Raw genomic sequence first — 22,127 nt, forward strand, 5'->3', positions numbered from 1 at the left:
ATAGCGTCTGTATTATTGGTGATACTGCAAATCACCAATAATCAGAAAATCTGTTTAGCTGACACCAATCGTTACAGTGTGTATAACAAGTAAAAAAACACTTTCTGAGAAGCTGTCTCTGCTTCAGGCACACACACAGCTCAGAACTACTCATTAGAAGATTTTAATATATAATAAAAAGCAGTTAGAATAAAATGCAATTGTAGCTTTCAGGGCAAGAAAAACTACACTTTGGAAACTTGTAATTTGTAGACATACAATATTACTTGTGCACAAAAGCAAATATGATATCTGTATGAATAATAAAAAGTAGAAAAACACATTTTTATTAAAAGTTATGTCAGAGTTTCAGACCACTTTAAGTGTTCTTTGCTGCCTGGAGACACTTGTTACTTATTGTTACACTTTGATATTGCTGTCGGATTTGCTTTTTGCCAGCCGACTCCCTTTTTTTCCCCTTTTCCCTAACCCTGTCTTCCTTGGCTCAATTGGAATGAAGTGGATTACACCCTTGAGCCATTACCTAACCCCTCCTTCCTTCTTTTTTTCCCCTCTATATACAAAATTTGAATATATCGTTGATAAGCAATGTTTTTCCTTTTGTATGTGATGCTACCATTTTTGCCATTACTGCGTGGAGGACTATATTCTATTATATTGGCCTTGTGTCTCATGCATTCATCTTTCAATAAACACCCTTGAGACTAATAATGTGAACATTTTTATGAACATATAGTAAAAAGACTTACTAGGTACCCATTAATGGTACAATCTCCCAAATGATCAACCGTACAATCGATTGAGTATCGCTGATGGAGCCGATCGATTGTTACGTCCATCTACATTTTTGATCAATTTTATTAGTCTAATCAAATTGCTTATAAATTTTCCCCTCCATTGGTGGCCTAAGCAATGGTTTCTAGTGGATTGTAACAATCAGATCGAATAGTTGATCGTTCAAGAGGTTGTATGGTTATTGAGCACCTTTATTAGCAGATTTAACCAACACAAAGCATTGGACATAAAAGACCCTTAGTAGTGGTTGGTTAGAACGATAAAGAAGACGTTTGCAACCCACTTTTGGTTGTAGAAGAGCTAAAAAAATGTATAGCTGAAAGAGCAATGCATCTATCACTTGTTCTCAGTGCTCTCTGGGTGCACACACAGGTTATTAGATATGCTAGTACAATAGCGCCATGGTGGTGAATTTCCTTATAATTTGAAGATTTCACGGTTACAGATTTCTCCAAATATTATATCGTAAACTATATTTATATTATAATTTATTTATTTAGCTCCAACATCTTCCGTGGCGCTGTACAATAGGCAATAAAGAGTACACACAGTTATACAGATACAAATATATATACAATCAAATAGTTCAGTTTGTAAATTGTACATTGAAGTGGAAGATATAAACATGCACATTGTACAGCTGTACTGAAATAAAGTAGGAGAGAGAGAGAGAGAGACAACCATTTTGAGCTCTCAGTCTATCCATACTTCTAGAATTCCATTTAGATGATTTTCAAGAACTCTAATCTACCTGATTAGGTCATGTCAAAGGTATACAATTTTAACACAGCTGCGCTTCTGGATAGTATTAGTCTCAGCAGACCTGCAAGTGTGGTACTTTCCTAGAAAGCAAGTTAGAAATACATAGTGGGTAATCCTCTACTGCAGTACACCCTGTGCTGAAACACACACTGTGTTAGTGCTGGGCGTAATGGAAAAAACTACGCTTATGGATCATTACGCGTAATGTTACGCTATTACGCATTACGGAATTACGGTTACGGCGTAGACATTTATCTACGTTTCATGTCTGTAATTACGCATGGTCCTTACATAATTACGCGTAAGAATACCGTACTGCAGGTTCTTACTTACGGTCTTACGCGTAATTTCCTACTAGCAATTAATGCGTAAGGCCATGCTCCCAAGCGGAAACGTTGACGCATGGATCAATGTTAGGTAGCCGCCGACTTTAAGGGTTAATAGCAAAGCCACCTTAATTGCTAAGAGCCTCAAATTTGGAGAATATATTAAGGAGATCAGAAGGAATAAGAGGAAAACATTATAGTTTTTCAGAAAATCGATTTTAAAGTTTCAAAGGAAAAATGTATACATTTAAAAACCCGCCGACTTTAACGGTTAATAGCAAAGCCTGCTTAAAATTTAGGAACACCAAAATCCCAGGGTATATTAAGGGGATCAGTGGGAATAAGAGGAAAACATTTTTTTCAAAAAGACCTTATAGTTTTTGAGAAAATCGATTTTTAAGTTTCAAGGGGAAAAATGTCTTTCAAAATGCAGAAAATGTCAGTTTTTTTTGCACAGGTAACAATAGTGTATTAATAAATAATAGTAACCATGCGCTCCTCACTGGTACTCCTAAAAATCTTTTTCCCTAAATCACTTTCTGGATCGCTATCTGCATATAAGTGTGTGTCACACCTGAAACATAAGATTTATCAAATAAAGGCAGAGCGCTCAACAGACTCTATAAACAGATACAACTACAGTTCATAGCATGTATAGGGATTCTTCCCTTGTGCTCAGCCTAAAGCTGCGCCTCTTAAAGTTCATAAAAGTTCATCAGTTCATTTCTCCTCCATTGTGGCTCGTTTAACCATTAAATGTCCAGATCCTCTCAGAGTAATAAACCTATACGCTCACCAGAACATTCAGCCAATCCCCTCAGATCAGCAGTCAGCGCTTTTGGCCTTGCCAGCCAGCTTTCTGTGGGTGTCTCACCGACCTCCTCACGGATCCGTACATGTGTAAATACAAATACAAGGCAGCAATAGTGTGATACCGGTATAGTCAGGGTGCGGAGCCCCACGCAGCCGGTGCTCTGCATTCTGGCTATCCCAGCCTGCATGGGGGACAGGGGGTTAAAGAGGTCTGGGAGGGGGGACCCCACGTCGTTTTTTTTATATTTCCCACACTCAGAACGAAGTAAGTAAAACTCTTCCCACTTGGGGGAATCTATGAAAATAATACACTATTGTTACCTGTGCAAAAAAAACTGACATTTTCCGCATTTAAAAGACGTTTTTCCCCTTGAAACTTAAAAATCGATTTTCTCAAAAACTATAAGGTCTTTTTGAAAAAAAAAATGTCCTCTTATTCCCACTGATCCCCTTAATATACCCTGGGAATTTGGTGTTCCTAAATTTTAAGTAGGCTTTGCTATTAAGCGTTAAAGTCAGCGGGTTTTCAAATGTATACATTTTTCCTTTGAAACTTTAAAATCGATTTTCTGAAAAACTATAAGGTCTTTTTGAAAAAAAAATGTTTCCTCTTATTCCTTTTGATCTCCTTAATATATTTTCCAAATTTGAGGCTCTCAGCATTTAAGGGGGCTTTGCTATTAACCCTTAAAGTCGGCGGCTTTTTTATATTATACGGGAGCGTAATATTACGCGATTACGGAAGACTGTGTAATTTCAATAGTTTACGGTCTTACGCGTAATTTGTTACGCGTAATAACGTAATTTACGCTCTACGCGTAATTAATTACGTGTAATACCGTAACCTTACACGTAACGCTTACGGTGCATTTGTAGTGAATTACGATGCGTAATTACGCTAATGCGTAATTTCGGCCCAGCACTACACTATGTAGGGAAAACTTCCACCGCATGCATGATGGGGATACACTCTCCCCCTTCAGTTCCCTGCTCACCAAAACGATAAGTTGTTCTAGGTGTATCACAGTATCTTTGCAGGCAAAGTTCTAAAGTGAGAAACACAGAAAGCTGCTTCTCATAGCGTAAAATGACTTTTTAATATGGCTCAAAAGCCCCACACTCCATAAAACGTACCAGATACAAAAAGAGTTAAAAGCACATCTCACAATTCCATAGTACAAGCAGGTCTCTCGGTTTCTCTGCCGGCAGCCCTCCGTGTCATGTTGATTCAGTAGCGTGCGTATCTCTAGCTCCGCCCTACGTGTTTCGTCACTGGGGGGCGTGACTCATCAGGGGCCCAGCCAACCACGCTTGCAGGTCTGCTGAGACTAATACTATCCAGAAGCGCAGCTGTGTTAAAATTGTTTACCCTGTGAGGAGAACTTTGCACCTTTTCCTGACTTTGGACAGAAAGCAGAAGACTGGACAATAAGTACTGGGCATTAAGGTGGTGAGTGCTGTATCATTTTTTGCATACATGTCAAAGGTATGACATCTGTCCATTAAACATGGCTCTAGGAGTTCTCATCTTTGTGTTCTAAATGTGATGGTTATTATCCTATATCACAAAGATAAATGGATCTTTTCCCATCCTATGTGTCAGAATCATAATGCTTGTGTAGTAATTTCCATAACACATCAGTGGCCAGCACAAATATCTGATGGCATGCCAGACTAATGTCCTGAACATAAATCACCATGTAAGGTGACCGGGACCTTTTTTTAAAATTATAATCCTTGAGGGAAAAAATAGACAGTAAGAACTAATCTTTCTCCTCTAATTTTACTAAATGTAAATCCCTCTTGAATGAGAGCCTAGATCTCTGCCAAGAAGGCCTGTGAAGAGACTTTTGGGCAGAGCCAGATGCTCATCAGCCCACTTGAAATTATTCTTTTATTTGGAACAGAATTATAGGAGAAAGGTAAGCATGTGGCATTTGTCTTTGCTATGTCTAGCTTCCTAAAGATGGCAATTAAATCAGAAATGATTTAAAAATCTATCTACCATCTATTATACTGTTTTTATAATACTGATGACCATATTTTAAGAACTGAGATCAGGCGGGATGGGTAGTATAAAGGTAGTCATTCATTTAGCGATGTAAGGGCAGATTCAATTAAGAGACCAATCTCTTTCTGATCAAATCTGATTAGAGAGATCTGTCAGCTGCCCATACACCATAGGCCGATTCCCGATCAATTTCATGCTGAAATCGATCCGGAATCGGCCTTGTGCACCACATCCACCACCTCAAAGCTGTCCCCTAATGAAAAATGTCCCCCTGGCGGGGCGGAGCCTGACATGGACCTGTGAGGACGTGCTCTCCTCGAGCTCCGGGCAACACATTAGCTAAACCCCAGATATGAGCAAGCGGAACGACTCCAATCGACACCCTGAGACTAGCAAACCGAAGGGGAACCGAAAGAGCACCAAGCAGACCCCAAACACAGCTGCTGGAGCCGCTACAAACTTGGTATCTAACTACTTTTCTGGCCCGGTCCTACGCAGCACAACTACCAAGATGGCCGACCAGACTGATGCCGTGGGGCCTACCAACGACAACTTACCAGCTCCGCGTAAGACATCCACCAAAAGCCTCGATGACATCTGGTCATTCCTGCGCAGTCTTCCTACGAAGCAGGATATGGACTCACAGACCGACCGGATCCTCACCGCTACGAGGACGGAGATAGCGGCACTTAGAGAAGACGTGACGGGCGTGGCCGACAGAGTTACCGAGCTGGAAGCCGATATGTTGCAACTCCGAACGGAAATGAAGGAGCTGAAAGCAGCTGCGGAGAGGCAAACCACCCTTAACAGCACCTATCGTACCTCCATGGAGGACTTACAAAACAGAGGCCGCCGAAACAACATACGGCTAAAAGGCCTCCCGGAGGCCACTCGCAGTGAAGGCCTACAAGAAACAGTGCAGGCCATCTTTGACAAGCTGCTGGGGCAAGTCCACACTCCTCCGATCCGCCTTGATAGGGTACACCGGGCCCTTAAACCGGCCCCAAAGGGTGCCGCACCTCCCCGTGATGTGATTTGCAGGGTGCACCATTTTCCCATCAAAGAAGCCATCATGGCAGCGGCACGACGACACGGAGCAATCGAGTTTGATGGAGCCCAGATAACCTTATATCAGGACCTCGCCCCATTTACCCTGGCGCAACGTTGGGCCCTGAAACCGCTACTACAGACCCTCCAAGACGAAGGTGCGACCTATAAATGGGGTTTTCCCTTCAACTTGCAAGCAAAACTTGGAAGTCGGTCCGCAACCCTTCGCACGCCAACGGACATCACCACCTTCTGCACAGCACTGGGCATAGACACAGTAGATCTGCCCGACTGGAAACCAGACTCTCTGTTTACCAACCCACCATTAAAGCAACGAAAGAACACTTAAGGTCTTCATTCTCCCATACTCCAGGACAGAAGTACGCATATAACGTAAGTTATGCCCAGAGCCGGGACAAGGTCCTCCAGCACCCAAGGCTGAGACACCAAAGTGCGCCCCTCCATCCCCCCACCCCAGCCGTCACACACTGATTGCTATTAGACTAAGAGGGCCACAGGGCCCACAACCTCCCCAACACCTTAATATCTAGTTATCTGGCTTGCAGTCACTGCCATGTATCCCCTTTTCTTATTTCTTTCTGCTTCATACACAATTAGGAATGACAGCTGAATGAATTGTGCGCCCCTCCTACACTGCGCCCTGAGGCTGGAGCCTCTCCAGCCTATGCCTCGGCCCTGGTTATGCCTGTCGCTTCAACTTAGGCCAATGTACTTTACGCCTTTACACCACTTCCAGCTGCGATATGCGACACATAGCCTGAATGGCGCCGCTCTGTGTCTCTTCTCATTACTACCAAAGAGCATACTGTAGACATTGTTATTTTGAAGCGTTCCATGCATATGGACCCTCTGACCCAGCACTGGGCCATAAGCAGTGTTTGTGTTACTAAGAATTACTAGCTTACTGTTATTGCTTAAGTTACAGTTTATATTCCCCCTTATATATCTTTAGAGATAACTATATATACAAATGACTGCATGAACATAACCTTATACTGTGAAATAACCACCCCCCTTTTTCTTTTATGACACACATATATATAACAATATATATATGAGTTGCAGACACTTTATGCCCATTACTATCCCCACTCCCTCTAGGAGATGGATGGTCTGAGTGGCACTGTTTTTGGCTTTTCCTCTGCCCTACCAAAAAGCACACCGCAGATACTGCTATTTTGATGTGTCTTACACACACGGAAACTCTGAATCACCACTGAGCGCTTACTGTACGGTCTATGTTTCAACAGTGTTTACCGTATTAAGAACCATAAGTTAACTGTTATTATTTGAACTGTAAGATATGTTCTTTCTTACACATTTTAAGTGTTAAATATATGTGTGCATACTGACACGAATATACCCTCATACTGTGAAACATCCACTTCTCACTCCTTATGATACATGCACCAAGGCCAACCAGCACAACACTCTACGGAGCTGCACCACAATGAGCCTGCCACTACCGGCACGCACTATTCTCCTTCCTAGTTCCCTTGCTAAACCAACCTATCACATACAAAATTTCGCATGCCCGGGGCTCCGGAGTGCGCCTTATTGTAGTCGTGTTACCTCCCTCCCTACCCATGAAGGCCGCACAGGCCACAAAAACGGTTTTAGATTTACTAAGACTAGTTATGATTATACACATGTTAGCACATAAGACAGGGAAGGTTCCCTGTACACTACTCTTCCTATCACTTTATCTATCAATTCACACTCTTTCCCTCTTTATCTCACTCTTTGGCCAGTTATTCTCTCTCTCAGATAAATCCGTCGAGTTCGCTGGGTCCCCGCCCATAAGCAACTTACTGCTTATTGATGATGCTTAAAATACAGACCCTCAACGCGAGGGGACTCAACATTCCCGAAAAACGCAGGGCACTCCTGCGGCACTTACACAGACAAAAAATCCAAATCGTATTTCTCCAAGAAACACACTTTAAAGGAGACTCCCCCCCCGAAACTGACGGACAAGTACTTCCAGCATGCTTATTTTAGTAACTCACCGGACACGAAATCCAAAGGTGTAGCTATTCTGATATCCAAAGACGTTGACTTTACTTTCTTACAAGAACACAAAGACACCACAGGTCGTTTACTCTTCATAAAAGGCACTTATCTCTCCAGGAACATCACCCTAGGCACCTACTATGCCCCCAACTGTGGACAACCAGCCTTTCTGCTCAGGGCCCTCGAAACCCTTGACACATTTGCGGAGGGAAGCTTAATCCTAGGGGGAGACCTGAATATGACACTTGACCCCTCAACTGATTCCTCCACCGGAGGGAGCTCCCTGTCCAGAAAGGCTCTGTCTAAATGTAAAAAAGAACTCGCCCAACGTCAGTTAATAGACATTTGGAGAGCACAACACCCAAGCGACCGTGATTATACGTTCTACTCCCACCCCCATGATTCATACACACCTATTGATCACCTTTTTCTCTCTCAGAACCTGCTCTCAGAGCAGCTCCAATCAGACATAGGCCCCATGATACTTTCCGACCACTCCCCGGTTACATTGGAGATTGGCATTAGACCTAAACACCACCTTCCCGGACAGTGGAGGTTGAACACTTCTTTACTGCAGGAAAATGAATTCAAACAATCTATTTCCACTACACTATCCTCCTATTTTCAGCTAAACTCTACTAAGGGGACCCCTCCCCCCACTGTCTGGGAGGCACATAAATGTGTGGTTCGAGGCAAGATGATACAGGAGGCCACTGTCAGACACAAGCAAAGACAGGCAGAAATACAGAACAGCATAAAAATTATTACTCAATATGAAACTCGACACAAACTCTCACTCTCAGTCGAAGACCAGGGAGTCCTCAGAGCAGAAAGAGAAAAACTTTGTAAGCTTCTCTTTCATAAAGAGAGGCTTATAGCAACTAAATGTAAGAGAACATTTTATGAATTTGGAAACAAGTGCAGCAGAATACTGGCGAGGGCTCTCAGGGAGAAACAGGCACTCACTAATGTGGCTTGCATCCTAGATGGGACGGGTACCAAAACATTGCGCTCTGAAAACATAGCAAGAGTCTTCAGGGACTTTTATGAATCTCTGTATAATCTCCCTGTCCCTGCCCCCACCACACGCTCTTCCCTAGATGGAAAAAACAACCACATAAAAACATACATCCAAGAGTCGGGATTACCTCCTTTATCTGAGCAAACCACATCAGAACTAGAACAACCCATCACTGAATTAGAAATCAGACAGGCCATGAAGGAATCTGCCTCGGGTAAAGCACCGGGCCCAGACGGCCTCCCCTTGGAGTACTACAAATCTTTCAAGGACATTCTGATCCCACATTTGCTCAAATCTCTCAATGCCTTGATTGAGGGAGAAGATGACACCCTTCAATTACCTAGAGACATGCTTGCAGCTCAGATTGCGGTCATACCAAAAGCTGGGAGGGACGCCACCTTGTGCTCAAATTACCGCCCCATCTCCTTACTGAATGCGGACCTTAAATTGTTCGCTAAGGTTCTGGCCAACAGACTCTCTCCCCATATAAACTCTATAATACACCCCGACCAAGCTGGTTTCATCCCTTGTCGGGAGGCAAGGGACAACACCATAAGGACAATTAACCTTATCCACTGGGCACATAAATCACACACCCCCCTTCTACTTCTGTCAACAGATGCAGAAAAAGCATTTGACAGAGTAGACTGGAAATTCTTGGAATCCACACTTCAACACATTGGGCTAGGTCCCCACATGCTAAAATGGATTATGGCCCTATACTCTGCTCCTACAGCGCAGGTCCGAGTTAATGGTGTTGTCTCTTCCTCTTTCCGCATCGCCAATGATACCAGACAGGGCTGCCCGCTCTCCCCTCTTATTTTTGCCCTATCCCTGGAACCCTTCTTGCGCCTGGTTCGCAAAAACCCAGACATCACTGGCCCCAAACTTCCCACATCTGAACACAAGGTGGCGGCCTGCGCAGACGACCTACTATTTTATTTAACCAACCCCCATATTTCACTACCACTACTAGAGCAGGAACTAGAAAGATACCGCTTGATATCAAATTTCAAGGTAAACCCTGAAAAATGCCAGGCAATAGGGATCTCAATGTCACCCGATCTTAACCTGCTGGGCGGTCTGGACGAGCTCAGCTCGTCCAGTACCGCCGGAGCCTGCCGCTCAGGCCCTGCTGGGCCGATTTGGCTGAAATAAAAAGCAGCACACGCAGCCGGCACTTTGCCAGCCGCGTGTGCTGCCTGATCGCCGCCTCTCTGCGGCGATCCGCCGCGAGCAGCGGCGAAAGAGGGTCCCCCCAGCCGCCTGAGCCCAGCGTAGCCGGAACAAAAAGTTCCGGCCAGCGCTAAGGGCTGGATCGGAGGTGGCTGACGTCAGGACGTCGGCTGACGTCGATGACGTCACTCCGCTCGTCGCTATGGCGACGATGTAAGCAAAACAAGGAAGGCCGCTCATTGCGGCCTTCCTTGTTTATTCTGGGCGCCGGAGGCGATCGGAAGAACGCCTCCGGAGCGCCCTCTAGTGGGCTTTCATGCAGCCAACTTTCAGTTGGCTGCATGAAATAGTTTTTTTTTTATTAAAAAAAAACCCTCCCGCAGCCTGCCTGGCGATCTTAATAGAACGCCAGGCAGGTTAACACACTCATTAAGCAGAATTTTCCATACAAATGGCAAAACCAAGCCATTGCATACCTGGGTATCCGTATCCCGTCCCTGCTGAATAGCTTATACAATCTCAATTTCTCTCCCCTGATTAAAACTTTGGAAAAAGATCTCCTTAGATGGGACAAGCCTCATTTTACATGGCTGGGACGAATCAACATCCTCAAAATGAACGTTCTCCCACGCCTTCTCTACCTTTACCAAACTATCCCAATCATTCTCCCACCTGAACATTTCAAACAACTAAGGAAGATGTTTGCCCGTTTCATCTGGAGATGTAAGCCACCGCGAATTAGACTTAATGCACTTGTTCTGCCAAAAGCTCTGGGAGGCCTCGCTGTACCTGACTTCAGAAAATACTACCTGGCTGCATCACTGGTCCGGCTGGTAGATTGGCACAGACACTCTATCCAAAAGAGATGGGTACTCCTCGAGCAGGACCTTGTAGGTTCAGACCTGACATCATATTCATGGGCATCTAGGCAAATATCTAGTGACTACGTCTCAATAAACACCACTCTCAACGCCCTATCAAAAACCCGACATCTAGCCGAGATATCCCCCTGGCCCTCCCCATTGGTCCCTGTGCTGGACAACCCGATTTTTCCACCGGGATGCTCCTCTCAGGCTTATATTAGTTGGAGAATGGGAGAAACCTTACGCGCACGAGACTTCATCTCTAATAAAATATGGAAGTCTACAAACCAATTACGTGAACAACGTTCATGTCCTTTTTTAGATGAATGGAGCCACACACAATTTATTCATTTCCTTGAATCTCTGGGCAAGAAGGACCAGCTGTCCCGCCCTCTAACGAGATTCGAATCTCTTTGCATGACACCCGACACAACTAAAAAAACACTCTCTGGTATTTATCAGCTTCTGGTGTCTGATACCACTTGGCCAGAGGAGCTTAAAACGAAATGGGAGCAAGACCTCCAGACACAGTTCACAGAAGAACAATGGCAAAAAATACTGGTTCTTAACCAAGCTGCCTCAGTTTCTTCCAGAGTAAAAGAGACCAATTACAAGATTCTCTCCAGGTGGTATCTCACTCCTAGCAGACTGCATAAGATATACCCACAAACTAACCCCCATTGCTGGAGATGCAGTAGGGTAACCGACACCTTACTTCACATCTTCTGGGAATGTGAAAATATACAACCCTTCTGGCAGGAAGTTCAGAAATACATTAAAACCCTTACCGATGGAGAGCCATCCTCGGACCCATCTTATTATCTCCTTCACAACACATCCAAACCCTTCAAGAAATTTAAACGCTCTCTATCTAAACACTTAATCCAGGCAGCTAGAATCATTATCGCAAGAAACTGGAAATCAACAGCAACACCCTCGATCCTGGAATGGATCAATGAGATCAAACATATTTATCAAATGGAATCCCTCACAGATAGTATCTACAACAGAGATGAGATTTTTTCCAACACATGGATTCACTGGAACATCTTCTTAGAATCAGACGAATATAAATCATTAGTACAAAACTCACCTGCTTAAAACTCTTGGCCGAGAAACGATATCGAACCAACTCAATGCTCTCTCCCCTCGGGTTGGGTCCAAACCCTGCAGAATAATCTCATTAATAATAAGATCAAACAATTAGGTGGACTGAAGCGAGCCTGACGGAAACCCCCCTACCTCTGGCCTCCTACTCTCTCCCTAATCTTTCCTTCCTCTGGATCCTGTGGAGCCGGGGCATCCCAGGGTCCATTGTATTTCACCCTTCTCTTTTCTTCCTCTCATCCTTTCTTTCCCTCTCTTTTCTTTCTACTCTCTGTTTGCTGCTATAGCCTACCACCTGCCCGGGCTTTTGGGTTTACATGTACAGGACATCTTGGACTTGTCGCCTCAAGCATACAATTGTAAAGAAAATTTCATGATGTGTATGTTTTTTCATGAGCTTGATTCTGTTTCCTTCCTAAAGAACGTTTTGTTCTTCTCGATTGTCCTTCTTGTTTCCCGGTGGCCTGGACTGTATTGTATTGTACTGTTAAAAATTTTAATCCTTAAATAAAGAATCTTTAAAAAAAAAAAAGAAAAATGTCCCCCTGGTGCCCAGTGTAAAGTATACGTTACCTGTCCACGGCCTCCGCTTGTCCCCAGCTGGCTTCCGGGATTCCTCCTCTGCATACACGCACGCCCACTTGGTTTCCTATTAAGGGGGCATGTGTGTGACGTCACACGTGTGCCCTTACTAGGAAACCATGTGTGTATGGAGGAAGGAGTGCGCCCGGATCAGCGGAGGGACAAGCGCAGGCCGCGGACAGGTAATGTATACTTTACACTCGGCACCAGGGGGGTGTCATTTTTCATTAGGGGGGACTGCGCCGGGGGTTTCGTCACGTTCCTCAATCATTGCGACATTGCTGTTCCTGCTGCACACCTGATCAAGCAAGTCAGCCTAACATCTTGCAGCATGCGCGATTTTCGTCCCGATATTGGTCGCATTGTCAGTTCGGCATGCTCTTGGCGGCACCAATTTTCATCCAATTCGATTATAATAATCGAATTGGATGGTCGATCACCCGCCAAGTCACCTGATGTATGGCCATCTTTAATTTTTCCTATATTTATCAGGTTTAGCACAGTACTACCAAGCATAGATTATTTACAGGAAAAATACAGGGTGATCCAATCCAGTGGAACAGCTGATGATGTACTCAGGTCTCACAAGCATCACCTCTCAACTTTATGGTACCTTGACTTATGCTTCGACTATTTTTCAAAAACTGTTTATAGCTTTGCAATGAGAGTTACGAGACTTCTCGGGCCTATCTATTACTGATTGGGAAAGTATAGTCTCCAATGTTCTTAAGGTCCCCATAGCTGATCGTCATAAACTTAGCGCCCTAAAGTATCTATATAGAGTCTATTTGACTCCGGCAGGTTATCCAAGATGAGACTGGGTGCATCTGATGCATGTTGGAGATCCGGTGCTGGTTTTTACCACGTGTTCTGGGAATGTTGGGCGATTCACCACTTTTGGGTCCAGGTTCATGATCTTCTGGCAGACATTATTGATGCTCAAATCCCATATACAGCTGAGGCTATGCTTCTCAGTCACTTTGGTGACACAAAACTTAGTGAACGAAAGCTCTTTCTTGCCAAATTACTCCTTTTTTATGCCAGGAGAGCTGATGACTCTGACAGTATCTGACTTCTAATCCCACGTAAATACGGATCTACAGATAGTTTCCACTGCGTGCATGTTGTGTGGAGCAGTGCGGAGCGATCCAAGAATCTGCAGCATGCTGCAGATTCTCACACGGCTGCATCCGCCCACAGCCGCGTCCCATCTCTTCAATTGACTTCCGCATCGGGAGATGCGGAAGTGACACGGGCCCTGGCGAAAGTGATGCGTAGCTGCATCGCATCACTTTCGCCAATGGAAAAGGGCCCTTACCCATAAGGCAGCAAATATATGTGACAGACTTTTCAATACAGCTGGAGACCACACAAACAGCATAGATCAAGTACAGGCACGTGGGGATTGGCTGGCTGCAGCCTATATACTAGTGTTATTGGCCAGGGCCGGCACTGCCGTAGACGCAAAGGGGGCAATTGCCCCAGCATCCTCGACCTGTGCAGGGACCCCCCCCCCCCCCCCGCATTGCCAAACCCAGCCAAATTGTCTCCCCCCCATTGCTTCCTGGGCCCCCCTCACGTGTAGCAGCATTAATCATTCACCTGTCCCGGCGGGTGGTGGATGACCCAGCCATGCTGTCTGCCTCTTCTCTATCCGGTGCGTATTTACACATAATAGGTGCCGGATAGAGAAGAGTCAAACAGCATGGCTGAAGAGTGCAAGGAGGTACAGCCACCTCCTGCCGGGACAGGTATATCATTAATGCTGCTACACATGAGGGGGTACCGGGGAGCGGATGGTAAATAAGAGGGGGGTTAGGGGGCACCCCACTTAAGTTTTCCCCAGGGCCCCTTAAACTTGGTGATAAACAGCCAGAACCAGTTTTTTGTGTGCCACCCTGTTCTAGAAATTATAATTTTTTTTAGCTCTATTGATTCTACTTTTAGTGTGTGCATGCATTCACACACATGCGTACATATGTGTGTTGTCTATCTGTATATAATATATACTGAAATGTTATTCTTTCACAGATGTTTGCAGTCTGACAAAATCAGAATCAGATTCTCCGCATACAAGTGGTGCCTTTTCATTTCTAAATTTTGGTAAGGAATAACTTTTTAAATGTTTTTTGAATTGCTATTAGAAAAGCAATAATGTCCAATTACACACAGCAAGATTTGATGAAATTACTTCACAACCTTTTACCCATCACCTGTGAAAAAATGCATGTTGTTAGTGTAGTGCAGGCTTTCTCAACCAGGGTTCCCTGGAACCCCAGGGTTCCTTGAGCACTCTGCAGGGGTTCCTTGGCATTTTCCCCCATCGTGGGGGAAGTATAATAGAGCACATTATAATAGGTGGTACTATAACAAGAAGCACTGAATTGGGGGCTCAGGAGACAGTATAATGAGTGGCAGTGTAATAGGGAGTAATGAAATAAGCAGCTACACATACTTTTAAAGACCATGCCTCCTGCAAAATAAATGCAGGGGTTCCTCGAGATCAAAAAATTGTTTGCAGGGGTTCTTCGAGATCCAAAAGTTATTTGCAGGGTTCCTCCAGGGTAAAAAGGGTGAGAAAGGCTGGTGTAGTGGGATGATGCATAGCAGAGAGCTTACAACTGAGGTGGTCTGTAGAGGCATACTGTATCTTGTTTTATAAAACTAAAGTCGCATGTGCTGTGTAGTAAAGCAAGATAAAAAGAATATTCATGAAGGCTGTATCGGTAGTGTTTTATGTAGCTGGAACAACAGTCTGTTTCAAGGGCAAGGATTGTCATATTGAAAATAAATATTTTAACCACTGAGGGTTTTTTCCACTTATGGACCAGAGCAATTTTCCCCTTTCAGAGCTCTTTCCTTTCATTTGCCAATAATTTTATCACTACTTATCACACTAAAATGATCTATATCTTGTTTTTTCGCCACCAATTAGCCTTTCTTTGAGTGGTACCTTTTGCTAAGAATCGTTTTATTCGAAATGCATTTTAATGGGAATAATACGTTAAAAATTTAAAAAAAAACAAAAACCTTATTTTTTTGTTTTCAGCCATTAGAGTTTTAAAACAAAATATGCTATGCTACTCTGGATAAAAGCCACACATTGTATTTGCCCATTTGTCCTGGTTATTACAACATTCAAATTATGTTCCTAGTACAATGTATGACAACAATATGTTATTTGGAAATGAAAGTGTATTTTTTCATTTTTCCGTCCGTCATTAATTACAAGCACTTCCTTGCAAAAATATAAGTAATATACCCTCATTACATACATATTAAAAAAAAGTTGAGTCTCTAAGGGAACTATGTCTTTTTTGTCATTTTTTTTATATACAAATGTTTTGTTTTGGTAACTATGGGGGAGTTAATTTTAATTGGTGATTTGTGTATTTTTATGGAATAAATGTTTTAAGGTGTAATTTTCTATTTGGCCACTAGATGTCCACCTCCCCCCCCCCCCCCCACAGTTTATTCCACCTGTATACTGAGCAGTACACAGAGGAAGTAATGTTTGTATGTTTTACTTTCACTTTTGTTAATGGCCTCCAGCATCTCATTGATGCCAGCACACTTAGATGAGTGAATCTGTGTACTAATGGGCGGGGGCGCGCACAAGCAGACAAGTATCTACATCCCTGCACAGGAACTGAAGACCTGCAGGGTGTAGATATACTGCCGTGTATGCGGAAAGTGGTTAAAGCAGCATTTATGTGACAAAAGTGTGTCCTGATGTAGGTTAGGAAATGGTATACAGTAGCAATAAAAAGTATGGAATCCTTTGGAATTACATGGATTTCTGCACAAATTGGTCATAAAATGTGATATGATCTTCATCTAAGTCACAACAATAGACAATCACAGTCTGCTTAACCTTTTGGGGACCGCCTCAGTTAGATCCTACGCCGCTCTTGTTGCTGTTCTAGCCTGAATCGGCATAGGATCTTTGGCATCCGCCGTTTCCACTCCTGACGCGATCATGCGCACCCGAGAGGGGAGATTAAGCTGTCATGTGACAGCTGACATCTCCCCTCAGTGATCAGAAGCCATCGCGTATGGCTTCTGATCAGAAGAGGATCCACTCACATTCCTGCAGTTCCCCCGACGATCAGCGACCCCCTCCGCTCTGGCCGGCATCTCTGCTCATTTTGATGTCAGTGCTGGGTTCCGGCTTGATGACGTTATCAAGCCGCGACCCGGAACTGAGCGGCAGTACGAGCGGGGGTGCTGGCGAGAGCGGAGGGGGCTACTGCGGCTCATTGCTGGAGGTGAGTAAAGGCTTCCTGCAAAAGGGTAGACATCTGACTAAAGGGGGGACATCTGGCCCAGCATGCCACACTGGGGATGCGGCTGCCTGACCCCCCCCCTGCACACGCCGCCCTTCCTGCATGCAAATTCACCTGGTCCTTAACTACCTGCGGACCGAGCGAGTACGAATCTACGTCGGGCAGGGGGCGCTGCGGTCCTGACCGGACGTAAACTCTACGTCCCATTGACCGCGCGCCCCTGCCCGTCTCCGGCGCTCGATCCGCTCTGCCCCCGCCGCAATGCGATGCCCTGCCACCTCTATGACGGCAGAGCACTGTGAGCCAGGCAGGAGCCGTTTTCATTGGCTCCTGGCCCTGTCATTCAGGTAAGCCGTTCCCATTGGCGTACATGGAATGACAGGGTCAGGAGCCAATGAAAGCGGCTCCTGACCGGCGCACAGCGCTCTGCCTTCATAGCGACGGCAGAGAGAGCAGCCTGCGGCGGGGACAGAGCGGCGTGTACGGCGGGAGCGACGGTAACTTGCGGCGATTCATCGGGAAGCGGCGGTTTGCTGGACCAGCACCCTCTGGTCCTTAAGGGGGCAGAGGGTGCTGGTCCAGAAAGGGTTAAGGGGGGTTAAGCAGCCGGTCACCAATAGGTGAAACTAATGCCACACAAATAATTAAATGTTTCCATGTTTTTATTGAATACATCATGTAAATATTCACAGTGCAGGTAGAAAAAATATGTGAACCCCTAGACTAATGACATCTCCAAGAGCTAATTGGAGTAAGGTGTCAGCCAGCTGGAGTCCAATCAATGAAATGAGATTGGAGGTGTTGGTTACAGCTGCCCTGTCCTATAAAAAACACACACCAGTTTTGGGTTTGCTTTTCCCAAGAATCATTGCCTAATGTGAATGATGCTTCCCACAAAAGAGCTCACAGAAGACCTACGATTAAGGATTGTTGACTTGCATAAAGCTGGAAAGGGTTATAAAAGTGTCTCCAAAAGTCCTGCTGTTCATCAGTCCACAGTAAGACAAATTGGCCCATATGCAATTAATTTTTTCACCTGAGTTATCTCCTAGGAGATAATTTTCATATTCTCTTTAAACTAAATTTTCAGCATTTTACAATTGAAAAAGTACCCAAAAGTTAGTGAAAAAGCTCTACAAATTTTATTTTGAGTATTTTCTTGCTTGCTGGTGGCTTAAAAGACATTTTATGACAAGTTGTGAAAATATCACCTAGGAAAAAACTCGGGTGAAAAAATGAATTGCATATGGGCCAAATTGTCTATAAATGAAGAAAGTTCAACACTGCTGCTACTCTCCCTAGGAGTGGCCCTCCTGTAAAGATGATTGCAAGAGCACAGCGCAGAAGGCACAATGAGGTGAAGAAGAATCCTAGAGTGTCAGCTACTGACTTACAAAATTCTCTGGCATATGCTAGCATCCCTGTTAGCGAATCTATGATACCCAAAAAACACTAAACAAGAATGGAGTTCATGGGAGGATATTACAGAGGAAGCCTCTGCTGTACAAATAAACCATTGCTGCACGTTTAAAGTTTGCAAAAGAGAACCTGGATGTTCCACAACAGTACTGGCAAAATATTCTGTGGACAGATGAAACCAAGGTTGAGTTGTTTGGAAGAAACACACAACACTACGTGTGGAGAAAAAGAGGCACAGCACAACAACATGAAAACCTCGTCACAACTGTGAAGTATGGTGGTGGGAGATCATGGTTTGGGGATGCTTTGCTGCAACAGGGCTTGGATGGACCGCTATCATCGAAGGAAAAATTAATTCCCAAGTTTATCAAGACAATTTGCAGGAGAACTTAAAGGAATACTGTAGGGGGGTTGGGGGAAAATGAGTTGAACTTACCCGGGGCTTCTAATGCTCCCCCACAGACATCCTGTGCCCACGCAGCCATTCACCGATGCTCTGGCCCTGCCTCCGGTTCACTTCTGCAATTTCAGACTTTAAAGTCTGTAAACCACTGCACCTGCATTGCCATGTCCTTGCTCCCGCTGATGTCACCAGGAGTGTACTGCGCAGGCCCAGTATGGTCTGTGCCTGCACAGTTCTCTCCTAGTGACATCAGCGGGTGCAAGGACACGGCAACACAGGCGCAGTGGTTTTCAGACTTTAAAGTCTGAAATTGCAGAAGTGAACTGGAGGTGGGGCGGGCGCATCGGTGAGTGGCTGCGCGGGCACAGGATGTCTGCAGAGGACCGTTAGAAGCCCCGGGTAAGTTCAACTCATTTTCCACCGACCCCCCCTACAGTATTCCTTTAAGTCCATCAGCTCAGCAGAAGATGGGTGTTGCAACAGGACAACGGCCCAAAGTATAGAAGTAAATCAACAACAGAATGGCCTAAACAGAAAAAAATACGACTTCTGGAGTGGCCCAATCAGAGTCCTGATCTCAACCCGATTGAGATGCTGTAGCATGACCTCAAGAAAGCGATTTACACCAGACATCCCAAGAATATTGCAGAACTGAAACAGTTCTGTAAAGAGAAATGGTCAAAAATTACCCCTGACCGTTGTGTACGTCTGATCTGCAACTACAGGAAATGTTTGGTTGAAGTTATTGCTGCCAAAGGAGGTTCAACCAGTTATTAAATACAAGGGTTCACATACCTTTTCCACCTGCACTGTAAACATTTACATGGTGTGTTCAATAAAAACTTGGAAACAATTAATTATTTGTGTGGTATTAGTTCAAGCAGACTGTGATTGTCTATAGTTGTGACTTGATAAATATCAGATCACATTTTATGACCAATCTGTGCAGAAATCCATATAATTCCAAAGGGTTCAGATACTTTTTTATTGCTACTGAATAACACTTACCGAAGAAGCTTTCAGGACATCTACAGGCTACAAATATGTTGATTTACCTAGCTGTCTGGAACAGTATGTGCACTACACAGTACATTTATCTACAACTGGCCTGTATATCACTGATACTTTCTGCTTTTCTTCCCTCCTCTGATTGTGAACTTTTTGTTGTATCAGAAACATAGAGGCCCCAAAAAGATAAAAAAAAAATGGGCTTAATGAGAGAAGCGCGAGCTCAGTGCATGCTATGCTGTGGTAGTGCAGCATAGCCTACACTGGTAACTTACGCACGCTCCTTGTAACTAATGGCCACTCTACTCGTCCCGCCCTTTACCCCCAGACGGGTCCAGTGGCTTTCCAGGATGTGATCCCGGTGCTTTGATATGCCCAATAGGCTGCCTGTCACTTGAAAATAAATAAAAGATTTTTACTTCTGCGATCTTAAGATTGTTCTTTTTACTATTTCTAGGATTTGGGAATCGATTTGCTAAACCAAAGGGTCCACGAAATCCACCAACAACATGGAACTTGTAGCAAACCTGCAGTGTGACTAATGGAATTTCTGTCTCTGACATCTACACAGCCCTGAAAACTAGTGTTTTTACTAGTGTGAAAAAAAGTGTTTTTTCTTGTGAATTTACAAGCTTCTTCTACTGGAATGTTTAAGTTTAGTCTCCCTTATACAGTTAGATCCTTAATCATGACTTACTCCAGAAAGTACATAATATGGTAACCTGAAACTACTAGTGCGAGGAGGTAACAGGCTCTCCCTAGCACAGATCACGCATGTACCTCCCCATCCTCACACACCCACAAACGCATGGTGAATAAAAAAATGGAGTGTTGGGGGGGGATGGGTGATCTTATAAATGGACTGGACAGGGTTAACTATGTAAAGGCTAAGCTAAAAATACATTTTATTTTTGTTTTAGAAGACTTGGATAAGGGTTACAGACTCAAACAGGTTTTCTTTTGTTACCTGTGTCCTTGCTTGGAAAATCTCTCCAACCCCGCCACACAAACACACACACACACGTCCTGTCCTTATAGGAAGTCTGTGTCAATTTCTGCAAAAGGGAAAGAGATAGAAATATTATTTTTGCAGAATGAAGAACAGAACACCCAAGCAGCTCAGGGTGACCCAAAGGCACTAGGAAAGTATAGGGGACCAAAAGAGAACGAAAACCCCTCCTACTAAAAAAGCAATGCTTAGTATGGTTTTCCTTCTTAAAACAGAAGGTATTTGCAATAATTCAGATTTAAAGTGTACCAGAGATGGCATATTAAAAAGATTTGTTACTTACCCAGGGCTTTCTCCTGCTCCATAACCACCACACCATCCTCTCGAGTGGCTCCGTTCAGCGGCAATCACTCCCGGTAATCTGGCTCAGTTGTGCCAGTCTGCTCTTCTGCACACATGCGGAGGGGCCGTGCATGCGCAGAAGATCCGACTGGCGCAACTGAGCCAGCTTAACGGGAGTACCTGCTGCTGAACTGTGGCACTTTTAGGACGGCATGGACTAAGCGGTGCTTATGGGGCTGGAGGAAGCACCGGGTAAGAAACAAATCTTTTTAATATGCCATCTCTGGTTTCCTTTAAAGTGGATCCGAGATAAACTTTTACTCATTGCAAAATTGTGTTCCTTTCATATACGTAGTTTATAGGGCATTCCTCGAGCCCAATGCTTTTTTTTGTTTTGTTTTAATACTCCAATTCCAAATAAACTAAACAAGCCTCGCCCACAACTTCTCCAGTGCCTTGGCACTCTCAGAGTCATGTAGCAAGGGCTTATGGGAGCTCAGTCCGGGCAGGAGGAGGTGTTACTAGCCAGAGATTTCAGAGGCAGAAGGGAGGAGGTGGGAGGAGAGGGGAGTGAAGTTTTCACAGGCTGAGGGCTGGAGATGTAGAGCAGCTTTGCGTGTGTGTAATGATCACAAACAGAACATGGCTGCCCTCATTGTATCACAGGAAGAAATAATCATTTACTGTATATAGACTTTCATTGGGCAGTATTTTTTCCCCAAGAACTACTTTGTTTTCCATGCTAATTAATGGTAAAAATAGGAAAAAAATATTGAAAAAATACATTTTTTTCAGTTTTTACAAATTCCACTTAAAAAAAAAAAAAAAGTCAAACTGTACATTAAAACCACAAATTGTGTTTGGCTATTTCTCCCGTTTATCTCAAAAATTACATCATATTCCTGTTACAATTTGACGACGATATTTGATACTGAAGCAAAGGTGCGGTTTTTTAGTGTGTACTTTTCACATTGAACTGAGAAAATAATACAATTATTTTTAATGGTATAAAGGTTAATAAGGAAGTTTAATCAATAATTTTATTAAACAGATGGCATGGTCTTAAAAGTGGGTGTGGTTAAACAGTATATTTTATTGGAATAGTTTCCCCTACATCCCCATTATTACGGTTTACCCTACATTTCCCTATTTGACCCCTGGTTCCATTCCCTTATACTGATTT

The 22,127-nt window shown here is 44.1% G+C and overlaps 1 protein-coding gene across 1 annotated transcript in view; it reads left to right on the forward strand.

Moving 5' to 3' along the window:
- Window positions 1–21,680, forward strand: part of PTPN22 (protein tyrosine phosphatase non-receptor type 22) — a 202,673-nt gene extending 180,993 nt beyond the window's left edge. Inside the window, exons 20-21 of the mRNA XM_068265572.1 lie at window positions 14,569–14,640; window positions 20,111–21,680. Coding sequence (XP_068121673.1) covers window positions 14,569–14,640; window positions 20,111–20,175 — 137 coding nt within the window. The 3' untranslated portion in view covers window positions 20,176–21,680. The remainder of the gene's footprint in view (window positions 1–14,568; window positions 14,641–20,110) is intronic.
- The last annotated feature ends 447 nt before the right edge of the window (window positions 21,681–22,127 follow it).

This window comes from Hyperolius riggenbachi, chromosome 2, assembly GCF_040937935.1.
Source record: "Hyperolius riggenbachi isolate aHypRig1 chromosome 2, aHypRig1.pri, whole genome shotgun sequence".
NCBI classification, from domain to species: Eukaryota; Metazoa; Chordata; class Amphibia; order Anura; family Hyperoliidae; genus Hyperolius; species Hyperolius riggenbachi.